Source organism: Trichomycterus rosablanca, chromosome 20, assembly GCF_030014385.1.
Source record: "Trichomycterus rosablanca isolate fTriRos1 chromosome 20, fTriRos1.hap1, whole genome shotgun sequence".
Lineage (NCBI taxonomy): Eukaryota > Metazoa > Chordata > Actinopteri > Siluriformes > Trichomycteridae > Trichomycterus > Trichomycterus rosablanca.
The window spans coordinates 5202145-5227825 of NC_086007.1; the positions used below are offsets into that span (position 1 = coordinate 5202145).

The 25681-nt window shown below is 39.2% G+C and overlaps 1 protein-coding gene across 2 annotated transcripts; it reads right to left on the reverse strand.

Annotated features, from left to right (window-relative positions):
- Positions 1–442: 442 nt before the first annotated feature.
- Positions 443–14943, reverse strand: tsku (tsukushi small leucine rich proteoglycan homolog (Xenopus laevis)). 2 transcript variants are annotated; one of them, XM_063016546.1, is made up of 2 exons: positions 14698–14943; positions 443–2710 (listed from the first exon to the last, which is right to left on the reverse strand). In XM_063016546.1, the coding sequence occupies exons 1-2, from the start codon at positions 14734–14736 to the stop codon at positions 1658–1660; spliced, it is 1092 nt and encodes a 363-aa protein (XP_062872616.1). In that variant the 5' UTR covers positions 14737–14943; the 3' UTR covers positions 443–1657. The 2 variants fall into 2 exon arrangements, with proteins under 2 accessions (XP_062872616.1, XP_062872617.1); XM_063016547.1 differs by lacking the exon at positions 14698–14943 and adding an exon at positions 4383–4465.
- Positions 14944–25681: the final 10738 nt, after the last annotated feature.

The window sequence follows — 25681 nt, forward strand, 5'->3', positions numbered from 1 at the left end:
TTAACCCCCTGATCTCTGGAGTTTTATGGCTTTTGTTTAAAGGTGAGGTCACTGCACTGTACCAAGTTTGGCAATGGTTGCAATATGGTGGAAATGTCTTTATTAAGTAAAAATGAATAAAAATAGCTAATAACCAAGATGCTTGAAGTAAATTTAAAATGTATATTTAAATTAATTGACTCTAATGTAATTTAGTCATTATTTACTTCATCTACAACTACAGCTTTAATTCCACTATTAGTGCAGCTCACTGTGACCTAAATCACAAGCAGAAATTTAAGTCTGATTTGTTAGTCATCTGAACTATCACAGCACTGGTACATGTTTAGCAGCTCCGGCACAAAATGCTTGGTATTTTTAAAGATATTTTTAGAGACTTCCCTATTTTGAACTGGCAAGGTCGAAGCTACTTCATTATGCAAAAAAGCTTCTACATACAAGGTTTCATTTACTAGTATTTATTAAACGTGCAGCTTTGTACAAACATACAATTTCATATAAAATAGATAATTATAAAATGTAATTTTAAACATTTTAGTTCATACCATGACAGTGCAAAACAGCAAGAGCATGAAAAAACTAACAAACTGTCACATGATCTCGAATGTGATTTGTTGGGCTTCACATGTACAAGAAATGGGAATGTAATAAAATGTGATTAAAAGTTAAATCAAATAAAATAACTGCATAAGATTAAAAAACATGCAAGTTTTAAATGACTCACTACAGTTCATTCATTCAGCTCACAGCTCGCACTGACTTGGCTTAACAGGAATCAAGTGTTATGAACCGACATGAAACTGGCATCAACACTCATCAGTCTTTCAAAATCAATAAACATGTGCAAATAGTTACAATATATTACATTAATACGGTAAGCCCTTTGACACTGTACTAAAACAGTATTAATACAAGCCTGGTGTCACCTTAAGGCACTGAAAATTCACTCTAAATGCAGCTTTGGTTAAAAAAAATATAAAGTGGTTCTTGTGTTGCCCAAGGCATAATCAGGCACAGTTTATGCAGCATAAAAGCTTGAACCAGCCCTTCAAAACTGTAGAGAAGTGAAGAACAGGAGTAATTCAGGCCTTTAAAGAGGAATGTAACCATGGGAAAATAAAGGGTGGCTCAACATAAAGTGCATGGAAGCCCCAAACGGACTCCTAATACTATTTACATTGGAAATGTGTACATTTATGAACCAAGGTTGGCATTGTGCAAAAAGAAGGAAGTGAACTGAATTGTAGGAAAGAATGTCAGAGAAATAAGGCACAGAGCAATTAACACAGTGAGGATACACATCTGATACTGTCTGATATTTAAATCTGATCTACTGATACCATTTATACAGTAAACATGTGTGATGTTGACTGGACTTGGCATGCGAACTTGTGACAAATCGTCCAAACCCAGCAGCTATAAGCCAACAACAGTTTGTCTGAAGCTGGTATGGAAGCTTTAATACAGTCCATTAGGATGATGTAAGGCAGGGGCAATGCCACCTTGATCAAGGTGCCAATCATTCCTAGGTGCTATTATCAGTAGCCAGTCTACCTAATTCACCCACTCAGCTTTGGGAGCTGAGTGAAAAACCAGGGTACCTGAATTCACCAGGTAATACCAGGTCTTCAGATGAATTATTTAAAACAAATACAATTTACAAAATGATGCCAGCAACATCACACGTCAACACGTCGTTTGCCTTAGCCTGTCCTATCTGTCTATGAAACTGTCCTTGCTTGTGTGTCTTCCAGCAATGCATATTTGGTCCCAGAGTTACACTTTTAAGGCTCGGCATTTGGTTAAAGATTGTTCCGGGTAGTGGTACTACCACAGATTTGGACAGGTTTAGCTCCTGCAAAGCACTTAAACCACTGCAAACCTCTGGACTCAATGTGTTCAGTTTGCCATTGTTGGAAAGGTCTAGAACCTGCAGGTTCTTCAGGCCTCTAAAGCTATTGGGTTCAATGGTCGTCAGCTCAGACAGACCACTCAGAGAGAGATATATGAGGTCTTTCATGTCTTTAAAGTCCCCTTCTCTAATGGTTGTGATAGGATTTCCATCCAAGCTCAAATACTGCAGGGGGATTCCGGCAAGCTTGGGCACCGTTGTCAGCTGATTTTCTGCCAGCACCAGGCTTTTGATATATGGACCTGGGGTCTGTGGGTTAGTAGAAACTGTAGTGAGAAGATTATTGGACATATCTACACTGATGGGCAGCTCTTGGCCTCGAGTGGTAAAAAGATCCAAGTTAAAGTCTTTAAATTTGTTGTCACTGAGATCTACGTCTGCCAAAGGAAGCCCGAAGAAGCATGCATCACTGAGGCTCTCCAACTCGTTCTGGCTGAGGTCGAGTGTCTCCAAGTAGCGCAGTTTGGTAAACGCCTTGGGACTTACTCTGGAAATCCGGTTCTGGCTCAGGTCCAGGCTTACCAGCGTGGTATAGCCAGGTCCTGAAAGCATTAAGTCAGTGATTGAGGTGATGGAGTTGAGGGACAGGTCCAGGTGGGACGTGTCCAGAGGAATAGGCATGGGAGTGTAGCCAGGTCCGAGGCCACTGCAGTCCACCTTGGTGAGGCTGAAGCTGTCAAAGAGGCCATAGCTTTCGACCTCACAGCGGCACTGTGGGTGGCAGTTCTTCACCTCCGCTGCAGTGACCAGGGCCAGCAGCGAGGGCAGGAGGAGACACAGCAAAGCCGCCATGGTAATCTGTTAAAAAAGCAGATTAAAATGATCAGGTTTCACCCAAGGCATTTCACAATCCGCTGTATTTTATCCCACTTGTTTGATGAGCTGAAACTGGTTGTTTTCATTTTCTCACACATCTGAAAACTTGCCCGAACAGGAACAAGCCAGAGCAGTTCCAGTTTTATATGCCAGCTGAAATCTTATCAAAAAGCTAAGCGTCAAACCTCCATTTGCAGACCATTTACATTATTCTGCCACTGACCAGTATTTAATTATTATTTACGCCTATTACAAATGTTCAAAATAATCAGAAATATGAATTTTGTATCACAGACTGCATGTTTGGGAGAAGTCAAAGATTTCAGGATTTACTTTAACAATGCAATGATGTTTAAATGATCTTTTCAGAAGGTTCTACTGGGTTATACCTGCCCGAGGATTGTCCTATCAATCTTATATATGAAATATAGCCCCATCAACCACCAATACGAATACTAATCAATTGTAGACATTCTGTTGATAACCCGATCAACTATCTGCAAACATGTGTTGTCAAATGATTAAAGACATAATAGTGCCATGTATTGACTCAAGCAGTGTCTAAATTCTTTAAATTAATACAGTCCAGAAGTTTGAAATGGCTCTACAAAAAGAAATCATGATGATAACACGGCGACTTCGCTAAGACTTTGGCTGAGTGAAAACTTTACAACCAACCAAGAAATTTTGAGACCAAAACAATGTATATCATTGTTGATTTTTCAGAGGAAAGTTGCTTGTATTTAAAACTTGTAATGGGACAATTTATAAAGCAATTACATTTTTTAAATGAATTTGATTAGTTAAAATGCTAAATGAGTTTACAAAAAATTTTTACAAAAAAATTAACAATGAAAAAAAACTTAATGTATGAATAGGCATTTATATCATTATAAAATATATAATTCTATTAACATGAGCTAAAATCTGCAGAATCAAAAGCTGCTTGCTAAAAATGCAAAAGCTCTACCAATAAAAACACTTTTTTTTGTTATTTACTTTGTTTTTTTGTAAGGCTATCGTGATCGCATTTAGTCTAGAAAAACAACCTTTGAACTTGTAATTTAAACCATTTCACCATCAATATTTTATTACTTGTTACATAGAGATTATTTATACTTGAGACTGAACACATCAAAATTATTATTTAACTTACTGTCATCATTAAGACTTTTAAACAGTAATGTATAAAATCTCATCTGTAGCTGTAATGAGTTCAGCATCTGCCAGAACAGACTGTTGCAACATGTGCAAGTTCAGCCAGGTTTGTCTAATAAATCAGTAACTGAACTTCAGGAATAACAGCAAACATCCAACCAAACAATGATTTAGCTGAATCTCTCTCACACGTGTACTTATACATGTGCTTTACAGAAGTGCAGATTACATTCATTTAATGCTACGAAATCTGTAGAACAGCACAAAGAACGTTTCGAAAGAGTGCAAATCAGAACCTGTCTACTTTTATGAACCTTTAAAAACAAAGCAAAAGTACAAAACTAATTATAGAAACCAGTGTAATTAAGTGTTTCGCTTACTCTGAATTAAACATCATATCAAAATAATGTAAGACTATAAATAAATAACCTAATTACAAACACACAATGTTATGGAATCTAGGATAAATCAAATACAGCTCATATAAAGCACATACCCTGGTGTTTGTGTCCTTTTCGAAATCGTAGCTGAGTTACTGAAATGCCCTGTGCAGTCCGAGCTTTGGAGTGAGTGTTCTATCACACCTGCAGAGCATGTGCCTTTTTGTTTAGGTGAGCTTAGCTTCAACTATGCAGATGCGCAAAATGGAATTACATAAACAAAGGGTGGGTGATAGCTGCCACGCCTTTCCAGTTGTCATGACACAGTACTGATACAGTGTACACACCTCCACTACTCACACCTTAGTTTAGCAGTAACTTATAAATTGTGCTTACATATAAAGTATTATAATCTACCTGCTACCAAGCTATATATTGTAAAATTTAAACTTTTGTTCTTAATAATAAAAATATTCAAATAATAAAAAGGGAAAAAAAAAACATTTATTAAATCATATATTGCATTATATCTGCTGTATTTGCTAGATTAATGCCAGTAAGAAATGTATGTTTTCTTTTTTAATTAAATAACAACCCAGTCATTTTAAGTGTTATTCCATTATTAATCAGTTTATATAATTTGATGCTTTTAATGCAGAACATAAGGGTGAATACGCCGGTGCTTCGGTGGTGCAGCACTACAGTACCTCACCATGAACTTGTTTGACATCCCATTCCAAATCCAAACCCATTCCAATAAATATGAAGTCGGTGTGCACCTTTTAGAAGGTTTTCCACAAGATGTTGGAGTGTGTTTGTGCCCAACCAGTCAAAAGCATTTGTGAGATCCAGCAGGTCTGGTTTGCTCTCAGCATTCCAATTCATCTTTAAGGTGTTCAATGGGGTTGAGGTCCTTAACATGCTAATAAAGTATAAATCTGTGTACATGTGGGACCTGATCTAGTCCCTGAAGGTAACTTATTTAACTTATTGTGTAATATATTGCATATAAAACTGCATTCATTAAGCTTTTAAAACCAAATTATAAGTAAAGCATAACTAAATTATGGTCCCAAGCTCAATGAAAATAGGAGGGTGTTGTCAGGACGGGCATCCAGCGTGTAGAAAAACTGCTCCTAATTAAATTTGTGGATGAATAATCAGAGGAGGCAAAGCCTAATAGGAGCAGCCCATTACGTAGTTTTTTAATAGATGCAGTTTAACACGCCCTAATTATATGGACACAAGGAAATCACTAGCTAGTTAATCACAATTAATAACAGATTATTACTCACTTATTACTTATTACTATTATTACTTACTTATCCAAAAAACAAAAATATGTTCTCTAGTACATCATACTATTCCCAGTCTGGTGTTTGTATTTTATGTAGTTCTCCTTTACCCTGTAAGGGCCCCAACAAATTCCCAATGAGCTGTCAGAGTAAAGGAAGGACCTGTAAGATGACGAGGAATCCTTTAAGTTATTTCCATGGCATCAAGCACATTGGTAGACACTTACTTTTAGCGGACACAATGCAAGCAGCAGCCTGTTATACATAATAGTTACCTAAATTACCAACAACAAGCTTTCCCTAAGAGAAAGGTACAAGTGCATGCTGAGCTGTATTGGAATGTAGAGTGTGTGTGCTAATTCGCCGGGGGCCAGGAGTGTTAAAGGCAAAGGGTTTTCTGTCAGCGTCACTGATGTAGTTATGACATCACACTGACACACCTTGGCTCGTGTTGTAATATAGCCGACTTAAACCGGCTGTGAAAAATGTAAACATACCCGTCTGACGGGGCAAACATTTGAACGTTGTGAGAAAACAGGACAGATGTGACACCATGTAATAAAACTCATAAAATGTATTAGAAACTGTCCAAATAAATGTTACCATGACTCAGCATTAGGTAAAAATAATTTAAATAATGATGCCTACTGGAATGCCCAATTTATTTTTTATGTTTTACCACTAATTTGTTCATGTTAGGGTCGCTGTGGGTCTGGTTTTCATTGTAGTAACACACCCTGGAAAGAACACCAATTTTTTTATTTGTAGGGATGTAACGATGCACCACAAGACAGTTAAAAATCGATTCACATGTGTAACGATTCAAATCGGTTTACATGTATAATGAATCGATATTAGCTTTAAACAGCATAGGGCACTGGCGCTATTCACCATGCCAGGTTGACGTCACTACATGGTTGCCAGGCTCAGAATTTTGGGATTTATTTCATTTCAGTTTTTTTTTTTACACAAAAAGGGAAATGTACAGCATTGTTTTGCATAGTTTGTACCTACCTCAAAAATAAAAGGGCATTCATTATTTAGATAAATAAAAGATAAGCACAAATACAGTATTTCCTTTTATTTTCTTAAGAGAAATAATAAAAGGAAACTTCTGTCATAATTTGCCTTCAATTTCATTTTGTTTAAAAAAAAAAAGGGGGAAAAAATCATATTATGAACCCAGTATTGTGAATCACATCTCATCATGGGTAGAGTGTATCGTTACATCCCTATTAATTTGCTGTCCAACTCTCAGACATATCCTGTCTGTATGATGCCCAACTGACCAGTAGCTCCTCTGGAAATCTGGATTTCTGTGTTAGTGGGCTGGATCTCAGTGCATCCCAATGAACTTCATCTCATCAATCATGTCATTTTTAAGTTGCAATAATCAGTAACTGCAGTAAAAATTATTTTGTTGTGTAAAATAAGAGATAATTCATTCATGACGTGGTTATCATTCATTTTATTTATTCACTGTCATCAAAGAACTTCATCCTGGTTAGGGTTACTGCGCATTTGTTTACACCAGGAAACACTGGGTTTAAGGCAGCAATACCCTGGCCATCTGATAGTGGGCGTGGTGGAAAATATTGTGCAGAACAGATATACTGTACAATTACATGAAATGCACCTTGCCTTAGTGAACTATAAGCACTGGCAAAAACACAAAACATCATCATGAATCAGTCTTTTTGCGCCTTCATATCTTGTTGTGTATTTAGTCATGTGCCATATAACACTTCAGCCTGGTGCAATAACTGATGTCAGGCATGTTTTCTTTCACACATACTTCACACCAGTTCTTTTCTTATTACCACAGTTTTTAACTTTGTTAGCAAGTAAAAAAATTGTTCCTTTTTTTCTCCACCACTGAATTGAAACCATCATTTCTTTAATAGTGGCCATTCTGTGTGTTGAGGATGTGAAAAATAGTGTTGGCAGCAGCTTTAAGAGCTGTGTTTGTTGCTTTAATGATTTCACTCGACTGCTGGATGTAAAAGAAAAGTCAACAGATGTTAAAGTGTTTTCTAGATAAAAGTTTTCTTTAGACCTTATTGACATTCCTTCCTTTAAAGATTAGAAGCTGTAAGCTGTGAGTCCTTAAAGCCCAAGCTTCTTCTAACTTCAGATACAAACCTCAATTCTAAAAAAGTTGGAACGTACTGAGAAGGAGAATTTACTACATTTATTTGTTTGCATTTTTATACAAGATTTTTTTCCTCTTTCACTTTCATTCTTTTTATTAAATATACACCGATCAGCCATAACATTAAAACCACCTCCTTGTTTCTACACTCACTGTCCATTTTATCAGCTCCACTTACCATATAGAAGCACTTTGTAGTTCTACAATTACTGACTGTAGTCCATCTATTTCTCTACATGCTTTGTTAGTCCCCTTTCATGCTGTTCTTCAATGGTCAGGACCCCCACAGGACCACCACAGAGCAGGTATTATTTAGGTCGTGGGTCATTCTAAGCACTGCAGTGACACTGACATGGTGGTGGTGTGTTAGTGTGTGTTGTGCTGGTATGAGTGGATAAGACACAGCAGCACTGATGAAGTTTTTAAACACCTCATTGTCACTGCTAGACTGTGATCGTCTCTGACTTTACATCTACAAGGTAGACCAACTAGGTAGGAGTGTCTAATAGAGTGGACAGTGAGTGGACACAGTATTTAAAACTCCAGTAGCGCTGCTGTGTCTGATCCACTCATACCAGCACAACACACACTAACACACAACCACCATGTCATTGTAACAGCAGGGCTGAGAATGATCCACCACCTAAATAATACCTGCTCTGTGGTGGTCCTATGGGGGTCCTGACCATTGAAGAACAGGGTGAAAGCAGGTTAAAAAAAGTATGCAGAGAAACAGATGGACTAAAGTCAGTAATTGTAGAACTACAAAGTGCTTCTTTATGGTAAGTGGAGCTGATAACATGGACAGTGAGTGTAGAAACAAGGAGGTGGTTTTAATGTTATGGCTGATCAGTGTATGCTTTTTACCAATTTGGAAAAAGGAGCATGTTTAGAAATGACTAGCCCTCTTCACTGCTAGCCTGTTAAAATAGGCAACTGTCTACATTAAAGTGTGGATAAGATTTCAAGCAAGATTTCAAGCTACATGTTGACCTACTAAAATGCCAATTAAGTAAATATTAGTTTAGCTATTCAGATATTTAATCCAAGTGTTCAACCCAACATCAGAGTGACTGGTTCATTGGAAGCCTCCACCTGGTTACTTTATTGGGATCATGACCTCTCCAGGTGTGCTTTCAATAAATCGTTCCTGAAATGAGAACTAATACATTTTAGGACAGTTAAAATGATTGCTGTCATCAGTCACAAATTTCTGACAACCTTCTTTTTTTGGAAATACCAGGTGAAAACACCTCTGGCTTTTTCCAGCGGTCAAATTTTGTTCCTAAAGGTTCAGTGAGCTGAGAAAAGTGGTGCTTTTGTTATTCTGAAGTATGTGGTAACTTGAGTGGACATGGTCTCAGACCACTGCATGGTAAGAACTTGTCAGAGTTTAGCACATGGCCTACCTTTAACTAAAATGTATTTTAATGTGTAGTTATAATCTTTGTGGAGGAAAATGGTTTTATTTACTCACATCAATGCACTTTCTTAACCACTTATCCAATCAGGGTCGCAGGGGGGTGCTGGAGCCTATCCCAGCTTTTCAATGGGCGCAGGGCACACACTAACACCCTGGACGGGGCGCCAGTCTATCGCAGGGCAGACACACACACATACACACACCCATTCACCTATAGAGCAATTCAGTGTCTCCAATTAACCTGACTGCATGTTTTTGGACTGTGAGAGGAAACCCACGCAGACACGGGGAGAACATGCAAACTCCACACAGAAAGGACCCGGACCGCCCCGCCTGGGAATCGAACACAGGACCTTCTTGCTGTGAGGCGACAGTGCTACCCACCGAACCACCGTGCCGCCCATTTCATGGCATCAATGCAACTATTCTTATTTGTTTAATTAGCAGAAAGCTACATAAATGCACCACTTGTGCAGTGTAAGAGGTGCTAAAAGATGTGCTGAAACTGTGTTTGCTCTTGGGGTTAGGCAATGTGACTACTTTAGTGTCATATTGCCTAAGTGTCAGCATTGGTTAAAATCATGTGGCCTCTTTCAGGGCTGATAACTGCTTATAAAGTAACTGAAATGTGAATATTTTTCTTTTATATTCAAAAGCATTCAAACATTAAATCCTCTGAGTATAAAAATATAATGTAGCTTTGCATACAATTATCTATGTATTGCAAAACAACGTAAAAGGTGAAAACTTCTTCTAAGCAAGGAACATCAGGAGGAAGCAATAGGATTTTAATAAATATTTTCAAATTTCAGGTTATCTTTCAGGTTTGTCTTTATTTGCCTATAGTGAAGGTGTGCCGTCACCAACAGACATCTCTGCATGCATGGAATCCATGAAAAAGAAAGTGAAAAGAGCCTTGCTTAAGGGCCCAACAGTGGCAGCCTGGCAGTGGTAGTGTTTGAACCAGTGGCCTTTCAATTACTAGTCCAGTTCCTTAACCACTAGGCTACAACTGTACTGTGTCATGCAAAAGTTCAGAACATTAATCAGATGCTTTTATTCAAAGCGACTTGGTTATTACGGAATACCATCCAAACACCTGTGGGTTAAGGGCCTTGCTCAGGGGCCCAACAGTAGCAGCTTGAATAGGCAACCTTCTAATTATTAGTCTAGAACCACTGTCCTGTATGCCCCACATGAATGAATGAATTGCTGATATTCCAAAGTTAACAAATCAACAGTCAACACTAGTTTGTACCCTTTAATTCACAGTTAGACAATAAAACTCCTCTAACTGTGCCTTTATAAATCTTGATTTGGGCACCATGAAGCTGAAAAAGAAATGGGTACATCCAAACTGTTTCCACAAGCTAGATACATTTTTGGACAAGAATTTATTTGATCTGTTTTATACACCTGTCATAAACCTAATAAGTAATACTTGTTAGTATTTTCCCTCCCAGTCACCCATATGAAATGTACTAAAAGTCACGTCGTCCTTACAGTTAAAAGCAATGTGATACCTACTGGTTTACAGTGTAGGAATTTTCTCTGTTATATCACCATTACATGATTTAACTCTACATTCTAAACCTGAATTACTCAGACATTTAGGGCTGGAACCTGAAGCTAAATTGTCACAATCTAATATTCACTGAAGATAATACAGACTGTAAATAAACTGATGAATCAGGGTGTTTTATAGCATCCTTATCAAGGTCACTCACGTTAACATTTCCACTTGGATTACTATATCACATTCAGGGCTCTAGAGTGCGACCAATTTGGTCGCACATGCGACCTAATTTCTCAATGGTGCGACTAAAAAAAATCTCAGGTCGCACCGGTGCGACCAGGCGTCCGAGGGAAAAAAAAAACAACAGACACACATTAGGCCAATATCATGGTCTAAACCAATCAGAGATAGTGAAGGGCGGGACAATATTGTAGCGGTGATATGTGAGCGACATTCAGCTCAGCCAATCAGAATGCAGCACCAGGTTTATACACGTGCGTTCGGATGTTCTGCAGTAAGTTTAGTTTTGTATATGAGACTCGCCGGATGTCCCCAGAATGGAAGTTCTGGTTCTGGAGCTCGGCGGTGTAAAGTGTTGTAACGCTCACTTAAGTCCTGACTAAACAGTTAAAGTGACTCGACCCTGCCGTGTGCCTTTATTCCCACACCTCCACCACCGCACAGCAAAAGACCCGCAGCATCCCCACCGGACAGCGGCTAGGTGAGCCGACTCTCTACAGTAGCAAGGGGCTAATGCGCGATAGTGAAAGTAAAAACACGACAATATTTTCGTTAAGTAAAATATAAAAATAACTAAAAGACCAAAATATATTACAATACATGTAGTCAAAATACGCAGTGAGTGCACCGCAAGCGATTTTGGGAATCTGTGTAAAAGATTCAGTAAAGCCGATAATATAATGCCCTGCATTTAAGATTACACTCTAACACACACACAAACATATACATATAATTTTAAATATACACACACATATAAATAGATATACACACATACATACACATTTACTCTATTATTTTTATAATTTTTATAAGTGTGCTATAATTAGTCTGTAATACTATAATTAACTGTAAAGAAGACAGTGGCCGGCAATAGTATATTTGTGACTGGTTCTAATACATTTCGAATTGAAAGGCTGAAAAAGCCCAATGCATCTATAAAACACATTACATGCCGCGATAAATGCACTGCCCAAGTGTCCCCTCTCCCCACTGCCTTTCATTGTCAGGCAGCAGCAAACAGATCATCAGACGAGGCCATGTTGACCAGATTGTTAGTTATTTCCAAGTCAATATTGCCTGTATGGACAGTGATAAAAAAAAAGAAAAAAAAAAGTGAACCTGTAAAACTGCGGTGTTAAATGCGATGCGGACGAAAATTTGGGTGCACCTAACTTTTGTGCTGGTGCACCTAAGAAAAAAAGTTAGGTGCACCAGTGCAACCAGTGCAAAACATTAGTCTAGAGCCCTGACATTACAGTACTGCCAAAGGTAAAGGAACTAAGACAAAGGGTGCTTATGTAATACTGTGTGTTAATTACATCGATCAGCCATAACATTAAAACCACCTCGTTTCTACACACATTGTCCATTATCAGCTCCACTTACCATATAGAAGCTTTTTGTAGTTCTACAATTACTGTAATCCATCTGTTTCTCTGCATGCTTTGTTAGCCCCCTTTCATGCTGTTCTTCAATGGTCAGGACTCTCCCAGGACCACCACAGAGCAGGTATTATTTGGGTGGTGGATCATTCTCAGCACTGCAGTGACACTGACATGGTGGTGGTGTGTTAGTGTGTGTTGTGCTGGTATGAGTGGATAAGACACAGCAGCGCTGCTGGAGTTTTTAAGCACCCCACTGTCACTGCTGGACTGAGAAATGTCCACCAACCAAAAATATCCAGCCAACGGTGCCCCGTGGGCAGCTTCCTGTGACCACTGATGAAGGTCTAAAAGATGACCAACTCAAACAGCAGCAATAGATGAGCGATCATCTCTGACTTTACATCTACAAGGTGCACCAACTAGGAAGGAGTGTCTAATAGAGTGGACATGGTATTTAAAAACTCCAGCAGCGCTGCTGTGTCTGATCCACTCATACCAGCACAACAAGGAGGTGGTTTTAATGTTATGGCTGATCAGTGTATGTACAAATGCAAATAATGTTAGTGTTATGCCATTTAAAAAAAATATATGCCTTATTCAGTGCTCAAATGTAAAAGTTAAATGTTCTGATTTATTTACTGTTAGCATGTTCTTCATGCCCTTCAACATGCCCATTTATTATTCACCTCATGATGGAAAAAGTATGGAAAACTTTGGGTTAGTGAACAAGTCCAGAAGTTGGCATCAGGCAAAGATGACTTCAAGCATTGTATGTTTGTAAAGTTAAAAAAAAACACATCAAAACCTTATCCAATCACCACTCAGGTGGCGCAGCGGTAAAAAGACACGCTGCAACCAGAGCTGGATTCTGAGTACCTGGTATCGAATCCAGCTCTGCTTCACCGGTTCGAAGCTGAGTGGCTGTATGAGCAACGATTGGCCGGTTGCTCAGTTGGGGGGGTGGGACAAAGAACCAGATGTGGGTCTCTCTCTGTCAGAATGCGATTACGACCTCTGCTGATTAGAGGCGCCTGCACAAGAGATGAGGAAGAGTGCCCTTAGGGTGTGTCTCTCCGCATGCAACGCTAGGTGGCACCAAACTCATAAATGTGTGGGTGGCAAAAATGCATCCGGCTGCTGCTCATATTTCGGAGGGGATATGGGTTAGCTTCGATCTCCTCGGTCAGGGCAGGGTTCGGCATAGACAGAGGGGAAGCACGATGCAAATTGAACAATTGGATGCGCTAAAGGGGGAGAAAAAGGGGGGGGGGAACCTTATCCAATCTGTGAAGCAGGGTGAAGGGTGCATCATGGTATGGGACTGCTTTGCTACTTGGGGCCTGGTATACTTGAGAAAAGCTACGATCAGTGAATGTGCAGCAACAGTGAAACCCTGTCGACCTTCATCCCTCACAGGGCCAAGTCTTTAGCACCCCATGAAATTTAAGTTTACTTATTAATTTTAACCAAAATGTCAAATGGAACCTTATAGAACAGAATGTTTTGAGAGTATTAACTTGACAATACCAACGATGATATAAACTGGTTTCGGTAGTTGTTTGAAGTAACATTTCTACCAGAAAACTCACTGAAGAGTTACTAACTGAAGCTTACATTAGATAAGTGTTGGAGACATGGCAGTTGTAGCCTAGTTGTTAAGGCAGTGGACTAGTAATTAAAAGCTCGCTGGTTCGAGCCCCACCACTGCCAGGTTGCCACTGTTGGGCCCTTGAGCAAGGCCCTTAACCCTCAATTGCTTAGACAATACACTGTCACAGTACTGTAAGTCACTTCGGATAAAAGTGTCCACTAAATGCAGAAAATTTAAATTTAAACATGGAACACAGAACATATTGGGTAAAGGTATTAACAAGGCAGTAGTAGATGAGTGGTTTCTACTGTTTAGAAGGATATGGGTTCAAACCCCACCAATGCCAAGTCGCCACTGTTGGGCCCTTGATTAAAACCCTTAACCATTACTTGCTTGTGTTGTGTACGGTCACAATTTTAAGTCATTTTAAGCATCTGTAAGTGTCATAAATGTGCTCAATAAGTGTGAACTGACCAGTCAACCATAATGAAGGCATGAAAAGTCACGTTTTCTTCACTAACGCTGGGGCGATTCATCCCACTGCTGCCAGGCAATGTAAGTACTGTTTTGTACCATAGTAAATGTGATATAGTAACTGAAAAGAAATGACTTTTAAATGACTGCATTACTTATATCAAAATGATGATATTGAACTGAATGACAGCATTATTCCTAAACAACATGATGCAATAATAACTCGATGCAAAAACCAATAAATGTCAATAATACCCAAGATTTCTACACATTGTAGTTTATTTATAAACTTCATATGTTCCCTTATCTTCACCAAAATCAGGACTTTTTGACTAATCGTTTAGAAAGTACTCACCACGCTGTGTAATTGAGCTCCATGTCCGCCACACTGCATTACTTTTACTGTAGAAGTTCCACTTTCTCCATCTCATAAACTCTCTTTAACTTCGTCCTTCAGATCCGCTGAACAAGTCGCGACTGGGGCAGAGTGTTTACATTCCGGATCAGCACGCCGTCGCTCTCTAGACTCCAAGAATAAAATATTGAGATAAAAAATTACAGGACGCGGGTTAAACCGAAGAAAAGATACGACTCCATGAAATCCCACCCAGTCCAGTCTGGCTCACTCACTGACTCAAAGAGTCTCCATAGCACATACGAACCGAGTCATCAACTCGACTCTTTTAAACAACAACGTGCATTGCGCGAATCGATTCACTAAAGCTAAAGAATCTTTCTTTCTGTTAACCCTTATAGCAGAGCCCCATGTCTGAGGAGGAGCCAGAACTTAGCCAGGGTGGCACTAGAAAGCAGGGTCCTGGAGGGGTGCAAGTCACCTCCATTAGTCTTTAGCCTCTATTAACCTTCATTTCTTGTAACAGGGTTTGCACAGTTATGCAGAGTAACTCATCAAGTATGTTTAGGAAGTGTTAGTATACACCAATCAGCCATAACATTAAAATCACCTCCTTGTTTCTACACTCACTGTCCATTTTATCAGCTCCACTTACCATATAGAATCACTTTGTAGTTCTACAATTACTGACTGTAGTCTATTTCTCTGCATGCTTTGTTAGCCCCCTTTCATGCTGTTCTTCAATGGTCAGGACCACTACAGAGCAGGTATTATTTAGGTGGTGGATCATTCTCAGCACTGCAGTGACACTGACATGGTGGTTGTGTGTTAGTGTGTGTTGTGCTGGTATGAGTGGATCAGACACAGCAGCGCTGATGGAGTTTTTAAATACCTCACTGTCACTGCTGTACTGAGAATAGTCCACCAACCAAAAATATCCAGCCAACAGTGCCCCGTGGGCAGCATCCTATGGCCAGTGTTGAAGGTCTAGACGATGACCAACTCAGTTTTAATGTTTTAATGTTATGCCTCATCTGTGTAATGTTTTCTTTAATTAGGGCAGTTGTAGCTTAGTGGTTAAGGTACTAGACTAGTAATCAGAAGGTTGTCGATTTAACTTCCACCATCACCAGGATGCTACTGTTGGGTCCTTGAGCAAAACCCTTAACCCTGAATTACTTAAATTGTATACTGTCACAACTGTAAGTCACTTTGGATAAAAGCGTCTGCTAAATGCTGAAAATGTAAATTACTTTTTAACAGTATTTTATATTGTATTTTATATTGTATATTTGATTCATGAATGGGTGCAAATGTATTAATAACTATTCTTACATAATTAATACACTAATTACATCTACACTAGCATTTAAAATGCACAGGTCGACAACAGCCAAAAGTCAAGATTTATTAAAGGGCTATCAAGTTGTATTATATTGAGCTATTATTTTAGGTTTCCATTCTATTCAAAGAAAATACAATGCCAATCAGTCATGAATACAATAATTAAATTTAAAGTCGTTTTAGATGGACCTGATAGTCTGACCACATTCATTTGTCTCCTTTGTGAACTTCAGTCTTGTAAAAGCAGCTCAGATTCATTCTTGCCTTGTTAATGCCATGTAAGAATGTAAGACTGAATGTGAGAGTTTTCTGCCAAGACAGGATGTAACCATTTGTCTAAGCCCTCAGCTGTTAATTGTTGCAGTTCACCATTTGGCAGCTCTTCCTCTCTGTCTAGCAATAAACTGCCTATTCACACCTAACTATGACGACTTAGATCTGACCGCCATTTCAGTGATTAAAAGACATTCACAATTACCTGCAGGCACATTTAAAAACAGCATTTTAAAAGCTTTTTGTGTTTATTTGGGTTTTTGCCCAATAGTAAATGTTGTTTAATCTAAAACATGCAAGTGTGTCAAATATGCAAAGATAGAAGTAATTGGAAAGGGTCAAATACTGTTTCACAGCACTGTTTAACAACTTTACAGCAGTATATTTGACTAAAATAAAGATTTAGGAACTGCTTTATTATAAATACCTGCAGCACAAAGACAGACAGCCTATAGCTTGTGGTTTAACTGTGGTTTCTACAATGTTCATCTAAACAATAATTTAAAACACGAGTGAGGTGAATTAAAATGCTGGTCAAAAAGTGCAAACCCTTTTTGTTTCACAAGACTTTGAATGATTTTCTCTAATCTACAGATAAATCAGTCTGTGCAGAAAATATAGTAGATCTTTTCAGATTCTGACACTAATAGAATGCCAGATGCAAACAGAACTGGCTTATATGGATTAAAAATATTAAACAGACAAATAAGCAAATATTAGGTGTGCTGTTTGTATATCTGTTGCCCAGCAGATCCTTCAGTCAGTCACGAGATGTTCATGTTCCTATGATCTGTGTAAACATTTACACTGCCCTTTAACAGTGATACATATTTGCGCATGATTATGTAACAGCAATTAAAAAACTAGGGAAGTTAAATACAACCTGATAAACATGTCATTCCAGCTAAACTAATGACAGCCTTACAGTTTCATGTCACTACTTAATACCTAAAAAATTAAGTTTGTGTTGTTTATAATGTAGCATAAGTATGCCTTTTTGTAAAACAATTTAATTAACCAATAATAAAATATCTTTACATTTTTACTTTAATCGCAGGTTCTTTAAAAACAGATGGATAGATAAGTAGACTTAATTTTGTCATTGCTCATTGTATTGACTAGTGCAATGAGTAAGTACAAATTCAGCTGAATATAGTAGCACTGTGCAAAAACAAAACAGTGCAATGAATTTTGCAATCTGACATTTAACCCCCTTCCGAAAGAAAATAAGGATTTAAAACCTTGAACTTTAAACAGGACTGGAAGCTGTTCGTGTGTTTACTCAGTTCAATACTAAACACACATTAGTTGTGGAGAATGTGAGGGAGTCGTCAATGTAAGGAAGCTCACTGCAAATGGTCTGTTGTTTATTAATGTTATCAAAATGAAATTAGAACCGATTAAGCTCGTCTGGGAGAGAAGTGCTCCTGCATGTCGGGGTTGAATGGGATGGTCTGTAGTCTGTGAGAGACTGAATGCCCTTTCACGTGTGTCGAGGGTTGGAATTGTGGACACGCTCACAGTTTGTAGGTGTGTCTGGCGTTAATAATGCACCCTTGCAGGTTGCCCTGGCTGAGCTGTAGGCCTCACCATCACCAGATCTGAAAGATCTGAGGTGACATTGTCAATACTTGACTTGATATAGCTCATGACAGCTGAGGTATGTGTCCAAGTGTGTGGAAGAGTGAGGAGGATGTCCTTCAATCAGTGCTCTGAAACTAATGCTCTAGAGAGGAAACAACCCATTTCAATCTGTCCACACTTTACCTGCCCCTTTGTTTTCACACATTTGATGAGTGGCACACACTTGGGGAGCAGGAACAATAAGAGGTGATGAGACTGTCCCAGGTGGAGGAGGAGGAGGACAGTCTTCTATACCTCTGCAGTGTTTGTATAAACATGGTCCAAAGTCTTGTCTTCACTGGTAGGCCAGGGAACATTCTGATGGAGTTTTTGCAGCACATTATGCAAATTGGAGTGATTAAACGTCTCTTACAACAATGAAAACTCCACATGGTTGTTCAGTTTGTTGTACAGTATGTGAACACGGCTACATATACAGTGTATCACAAAAGTGAGTACACCCCTCACATTTCTGCAAATATTTTATTATATCTTTTCATGGGACAACACTATAGAAATAAAACTTGGATATAACTTAGAGTAGTCAGTGTACAGCTTGTATAGCAGTGTAGATTTACTGTCTTCTGAAAATAACTCAACACACAGCCATTAATGTCTAAATGGCTGGCAACATAAGTGAGTACACCCCACAGTGAACATGTCCAAATTGTGCCCAAAGTGTCAATATTTTGTGTGACCACCATTATTAGCACTGCCTTAACCCTCCTGGGCATGGAATTCACCAGAGCTGCACAGGTTGCTACTGGAATCCTCTTCCACTCCTCCATGATGACATCACGGAGCTGGTGGATGTTAGACACCTTGAACTCCTCCACCTTCCACTTGAGGATGCGCCACAGGTGCTCAATTGGGTTTAGTCCATCACCTTTACCTTCAGCTTCGAAGGGAGGGGATCATGCTCTGTTTCAGAATGTCACAGTACATGTTGGAATTCATGTTTCCCTCAATGAACTGCAGCTCCCCAGTGCCAGCAACACTCATGCAGCCCAAGACCATGATGCTACCACCACCATGCTTGACTGTAGGCAAGAAACAGTTGTCTTGGTACTTCTCACCAGGGCGCCGCCACACATGCTGGACACCATCTGAGCCAAACAAGTTTATCTTGGTCTCGTCAGACCACAGGGCATTCCAGTAATCCATGTTCTTGGACTGCTTGTTTTCAGCAAACTGTTTGCGGGCTTTCTTGTGCGTCAGCTTCCTTCTGGGATGACGACCATGCAGACCGAGTTGATGCAGTGTGCGGCGTATGGTCTGAGCACTGACAGGCTGACCTCCCATGTCTTCAACCTCTGCAGCAATGCTGGCAGCACTCATGTGTCTATTTTTTGAAGCCAACCTCTGGATATGACGCCGAACACGTGGACTCAACTTCTTTGGTCGACCCTGGCGAAGCCTGTTCCGAGTGGAACCCGTCCTGGAAAATCGCTGTATGACCTTGGCCACCATGCTGTAGCTCAGTTTCAGGGTGTTAGCAATCTTCTTATAGCCCAGGCCATCTTTGTGGAGAGCAACAATTCTATTTCTCACATCCTCAGAGAGTTCTTTGCCATGAGGTGCCATGTTGAATATCCAGTGGCCAGTATGAGAGAATTGTACCCAAAACACCAAATTTAACAGCCCTGCTCCCCATTTACACCTGGGACCTTGACACATGACACAATGGAGGGACAACGACACATTTGGGCACAATTTGGACATGTTCACTGTGGGGTGTACTCACTTATGTTGCCAGCCATTTAGACATTAATGGCTGTGTGTTGAGTTATTTTCAGAAGACAGTAAATCTACACTGCTATACAAGCTGTACACTGACTAATCTAAGTTATATCCAAGTTTCATGTCTATAGTGTTGTCCCATGAAAAGATATAATGAAATATTTGCAGAAATGTGAGGGGTGTACTCACTTTTGTGATACACTGTACATGTACATATACACGACTGGCTGAGTCAATCTCCTGACTTGATCACATTGGAAATTCATGGAGAATTTTAAATGTAGATTTATCAGCGGGACCCCCATACTAAATTAATAATTGTTAAACGAGAGAAATAGGTAACAACTGGGTAATTTCACGCATAACATCTAAAAGTCTGCTTTTTACTTTTAAAGCTCTCCATGGTCTGCCTCTAGCTTATCTTCGAGAGCTCTTACACCCTTACATTCACTCTCGCTCCTTAAGGTCCTCCGGTGGTAGGTTTCTCTCTACGCCTCTGACCAAACTGTCCTCAGTAGGTGGCAGATCTTTCAGTGCAGTTGCTCCTAAGCTCTGGAACTCTCTGCCTCTTTTCTATCTCTTCTTTTAAGTCCCAACTGAAGACTTTTCTTTTCATATATTTTTTTCTTTATGTATTTTCTCCCCCTTTTCTCCCTTTTTAGCGTGTCCAACTTGCCAGATGTATAGCGACCTTGAGACTGTGAAAGGCGCTATATACAGTCATGGCCAAAAGTGTTGGCACCTCTGATTTTTTTCCAGAAAATGAAGTATTCCTCTTAGAAAATTATTGCAATTACACATGTTTTGTTATACACATGTTTATTTCCTTTGTGTGTATTGGAACAACACAAAAAAGCAGAGAACAAAAGGCAAATTTGACATAATTTCACACAAAACTCCAAAAATGGGCCGGACAAAATTATTGGCACCCTTTCAAAATTGTGGGTAAATAACTTTGTTTCAAGCATGTGATGCTCGTTTAAACTCACCTGTGGCAAGTAACAGGTGTGGGAAATATAAAAATCACACCTAAAACCAGATAAAAAGGAGAGAAGTTGACTCAGTCTTTGCATTGTGTGTCTGTGTGTGCCACACTAAGAATGGAGAACAGAAAGAGGAGAAGAGAACTGTCTGAGGACTTGAGAACCAAAATTGTGGAAAAATATCAACAATCTCAAGGTTACAAGTCCATCTCCAGAGATCTTGATGTTCCTTTGTCCACGGTGCGCAACATAATCAAGAAGTTTACAACCCATGGCACTGTAGCTAATCTCCCTGGACGTGGACGGAAGAGAAAAATTGATGAAAGGTTGCAACGCAGGATAGTCCGGATGGTGGATAAGCAGCCCCAATCAAGTTCCAAATAAATTCAAGCTGTCCTGCAGGCTCAGGGTGCATCAGTGTCAGCGCGAACTATCCGTCGACATTTGAATGAAATGAAACGCTATGGCAGGAGACCCAGGAGGACCCCACTGCTGACACAGAGACATAAAAAAGCTAGACTGCAGTTTGCCAAAATGTACGTGAGTAAGCCAAAATCCTTCTTGGAAAACGTCTTGTGGACAGATGAGACCAAGATAGAGCTTTTTGGTAAAGCACATCATTCTACTGTTTACCGAAAACGGAATGAGGCCTACAAAGAAAAGAACACAGTACCTACAGTCAAATATGGTGGAGGTTCAAAGATGTTTTGGGGTTGTTTTGCTGCCTCTGGCCCTGGGTGCCTTGACTGTGTGCAAGGCATCATGAAATCTGAAGATTACCAAAGGATTTTGGGTCGCAATGTAGGGCGCAGTGTCAGAAAGCTGGGTTTGTGTCCTAGGTCATGGGTCTTCCAGCAGGACAATGAGCCCAAACATACTTCAAAAAGCACCTAGAAATGGATGGAAACAAAGCGCTGGAGAGTTCTGAAGTGGCCAGCAATGAGTCCGGATCTAAATCCCATTAAACACCTGTGGAGAGATCTTAAAATTGCTGTTGGGAGAAGGCACCCTTCAAATATGAGAGACCTGGAGCAGTTTGCAAAAGAAGAGTGGTCCAGAATTCCAGTTGAGAGGTGTAAGAAGCTTGTTGATAGTTATAGGAAGCGATTGATTTCAGTTATTTTTTCCGAAGCGTGTGCAACCAAATATTAAGTTAAGGGTGCCAATAATTTTGTCTGGCCCATTTTTGGAGTTTTGGAGATGAAATTATGTCAAATTTGCCTTTTCTTCTCTGCTTTTTTGTGTTGTTCCAATACACACAAAGGAAATAAACATGTGTATAACAAAACATGTAATTGCAATAATTTTCTGGGAGAAATACTTCATTTTCTGGAAAAATTTCAGGGGTGCCAACACTTTCGGCCATGACTGTAACTAAAACTTATTTTTATATTTATATATTATTATTATTATTATTAACTGAACTACAATGTTGTTCTTTTAACTGAGAAGCTGCAATTGCCAGTAATAGCTTTGTAATAAATTGCTAATGTTATTTTATGATCCTCTAGTGGGTTTTTTTTTTACATTTGTATATCCTTATGAATATATACTTTCAGCTTTTATTTATAAGGTTGAAATACTTTGTGTGGTAATGTGAAGTTAAATATGTGCACTGGTATTATAATAAATAACAAAAACAGCAGTTATTAAGTGCTTGTTTCTTTTCACTGTAGATGTTTAAGCTAGTTTTCTAATATTTAGATGGGTTTACCAGTCTGTTTTAATTTTTACATTTAAGGAAAGTAGAATATATGAGTAAGAGTTACAAAATACGTTTGAACAAAAATCTAACAAAATTAGAAATCTTTTTAATCTTGCATGTTTCATTCATATGTTATTGACACAGGAGGTCGTGTTGGTGCTCTAAAGCTTCAGGTTCCAGAAACATTGCATTGCTCCTCTTCTCTAGTTACCGTCTTTGTGGAGTTAATCATGTTCTCCCATGTCCACATGACTTCTCTTTAGATATACCAGTTTAGTTTTCTTTCACCACCCAAAAGCAATCAGAATGTTCTAACTTGCCCCTAGGTTTGGGGTGATTAAATGGGTGTTGTTCCGTGATCAACCGACAAAGGTATGTTTTAATCTTGTGCTGCTTGTTGGATTACATAATGTAAACATGTGCTGACACTGAAGAAGTCGCCTTGCAATAGCTGTGTCACGATATCATCATTAGAGTTGCTACATTATGCTGTACTGACATCTTATCATGCCAGCGTGCTGCCCACAAATACGACATGTTTCTAATGTACAAATCAAAGTTTTAAATCAAAGGACAAACTCTACAGGACAAATGTTTTGCTTATTTTGTAAAATTCTGAAGGTATTGATACTAAAAGTTACATGGTAGCAGAGAAAGTAGAGTTGGTGTACATTCTTGGGATTCTGGGTACAAACCTCACCTACAATCACAGTCTGTAAATCCACTTAAACTGGCATCAAGCAATCTGTCTCCAACACAGCTTCCCAAACATGGATAAGGTAGATTGAATGCTTTAAATTGTGTAAAATCCCCTAAAATCTCTTTTACAATTTTTTTTCTGGCAAACTTTGGTCATATTGTTTGCCTTAGTTGTTCTTGAGATGCTTCTAGAACTCAACTGTCTATCTTAATTGAACTATTCATCTAGCAAAAATGGGCTTGGCACATTTTCTGGCTAAAACTATCCCTATGATGAAACATGGTGGTGGTAGCATCATGCTCTGGGGTGCTTCACAGTGGCAAGGGCAGGCCCTATGATAAGAATTGATGGTTTTATAAATGCAGCCAAACACAGGAACATCTTTGAAATATCATGCATAAACTCTGACTGGAACAACAGATACCTAAACAGCCAAAACAACACTGGAGTGGCTTCAGGGCAAGTCTTGCAATGTTCTTAAGTGTCCCAGTTAAAGCCCAGACTTAAAGCTCATTAAACATTTATGGAAGGACCTGGAGTTGGCTGTTCCTAGATACTTACAATACAATCTAACAAAATTTGAGAGGATCTGTGATGAAAAATAGGATAAACTGCCCAAATCCAGGTGTGCAAGGCTTGTGGAGATATACATTCTATATAACTATAATTTAAATATTAATTTAAAAAGCTCCACCACCATTTCACCACCAGTTCACTGTGAGTATGGTGTTCTTGGCATCATTTGCACACCAATTTCCCCCCAAACATCTCATACTTTAGTTTTTGCCAAAAATTGTACTGATTTCTTGAAAAACTTGTTCAAAAACTGTAGACATGTATCTCTGTTTCTCTTTCAGTTTTGCATGGTGTGTAACCAGTGATGGCATAGTTACCTTGAAAAAGTAATCTGATTACTGATTACTCCTTTAAAAAGTAACTTAGTTACTTTATGGATTACTTGATTTTAAAAGTAACTAAGTTAGATTACAAGTTACTTTATTAGTTATATAATGCGGAATATTTCAAAGATATTCCTTTGCAATACTTTATCATTTGGCTGCCAACTTGTGTGTACTGATGAGACTCAATTGAATCCCAGAACATGCCAGTGTGAATGCATGGAAAACAAATTTAAATTTTCTTTCAAGAATATGATACAGACTGACCAACACTATTACGCTAAATCAGCATTAAAAATTGACTTTACTTTTAATAGCCTTCTACAATGCTGGAGCTTTTTAAAACGGAAGATTTTCTTTTAAACAGAAGTGTTATTTACCTGCTATTAAATTGTTTTCCAACAAAATCCGCCCAATTTGGCGGATAATCGCCCAATGTGGCAACACTTGAATGCGCAGAGCCAACTGGCGCTTTAACTCGTAGCGCGCCACGAATACTACTAAATAGTACTACTGTACTTCTGTAATGGTGTTGGTGGTTGACATTTATGTTGAGTGTATTACTGCACTGTTTTGGTGAAGAACTACTCATCTGAGGTGCGCTGCTCCTGCGTGCAGAAATGCTTCCGCAAAAAAATTGCCGGCAAAGCGGTGGTGGGGGGGCCAGAGGGGTGGCCGAAGATTACTTTATGGTGGCCATGGCAACCACTGGCCACCCCCTGGCTCCGCCCCTGCCAAGAAGAAAGCAAAAATATCTTTTCACTAAGGAAAATGACAAAAATAGTAACGCACAGTAACTTGGATAAGTAACTTTAATCTGATTACTGGATTGGAAATAGTAACGCGTTAGATTACTCGTTACTGAAAAATGTGGTCAGATTAGAGTAACGCGTTACAGACCATCAGTGTGTGTAACAGCAAAGGTCATTGTGGTGCATATTGAGTTTTGGTTAATGTGTAACTATTCCTGCTGTCTTCAGCTTGTCCACCGACTCTTCAAGTGAGTGCTTGTTTCTCTCTCTTCTTCCTGACATTTGGTTAAGAGCGTGTTGTAAAATCATGTGACTGAGCCGTCCAAGAACAATTTATAGTTTTGGTGTGTGTTGTGCTGGTATGAGTAGATCAGACACAACAGCGCTGCAGGAAATACCGTGTCCACTCACTGTCCACTGTATTAGACTCTCCTACTATAATTGGTCCACCTTGTAGATGTAAAGTCAGACACGATTGCTCATCTATTGCTGCTGTTTGAGTTGGTCATCTTCTAGACCTTCATCAGTGGTCACAGGACGCTGCCAACAGGCACTGTTTTTGGTTGGTGGACTATTCTCAGTCCAGCAGTGACAGTGAGGTGTTTAAAAACTCCAGCAGCATTGCTGTGTCTTATCCACTTCAGCACAACACACACTAACACACCACCACCATGTCATTGTCACTGCAGTGCTGAGAATGATCCACCACCCAAATAATACCTACTGTGTAGTGGTCCTGTGGGGGTCCTGACCATTGAAGAACAGTGTGAAGCAAAGCTAACAATGCATGCAGAGAAACAGATGGACTACAGTCAGTAATTGTAGAGCTACAAAGTGCTTCTATATGGTAAGTGAAGCCGATAAAATGGACAATGTGTGTAGAAACAAGGAGGTGGTTTTAATGTTATGGCTGATTGGTGTATACGTACATACTTTTTGTTTATAGGTACATTGTTCCATGTAGT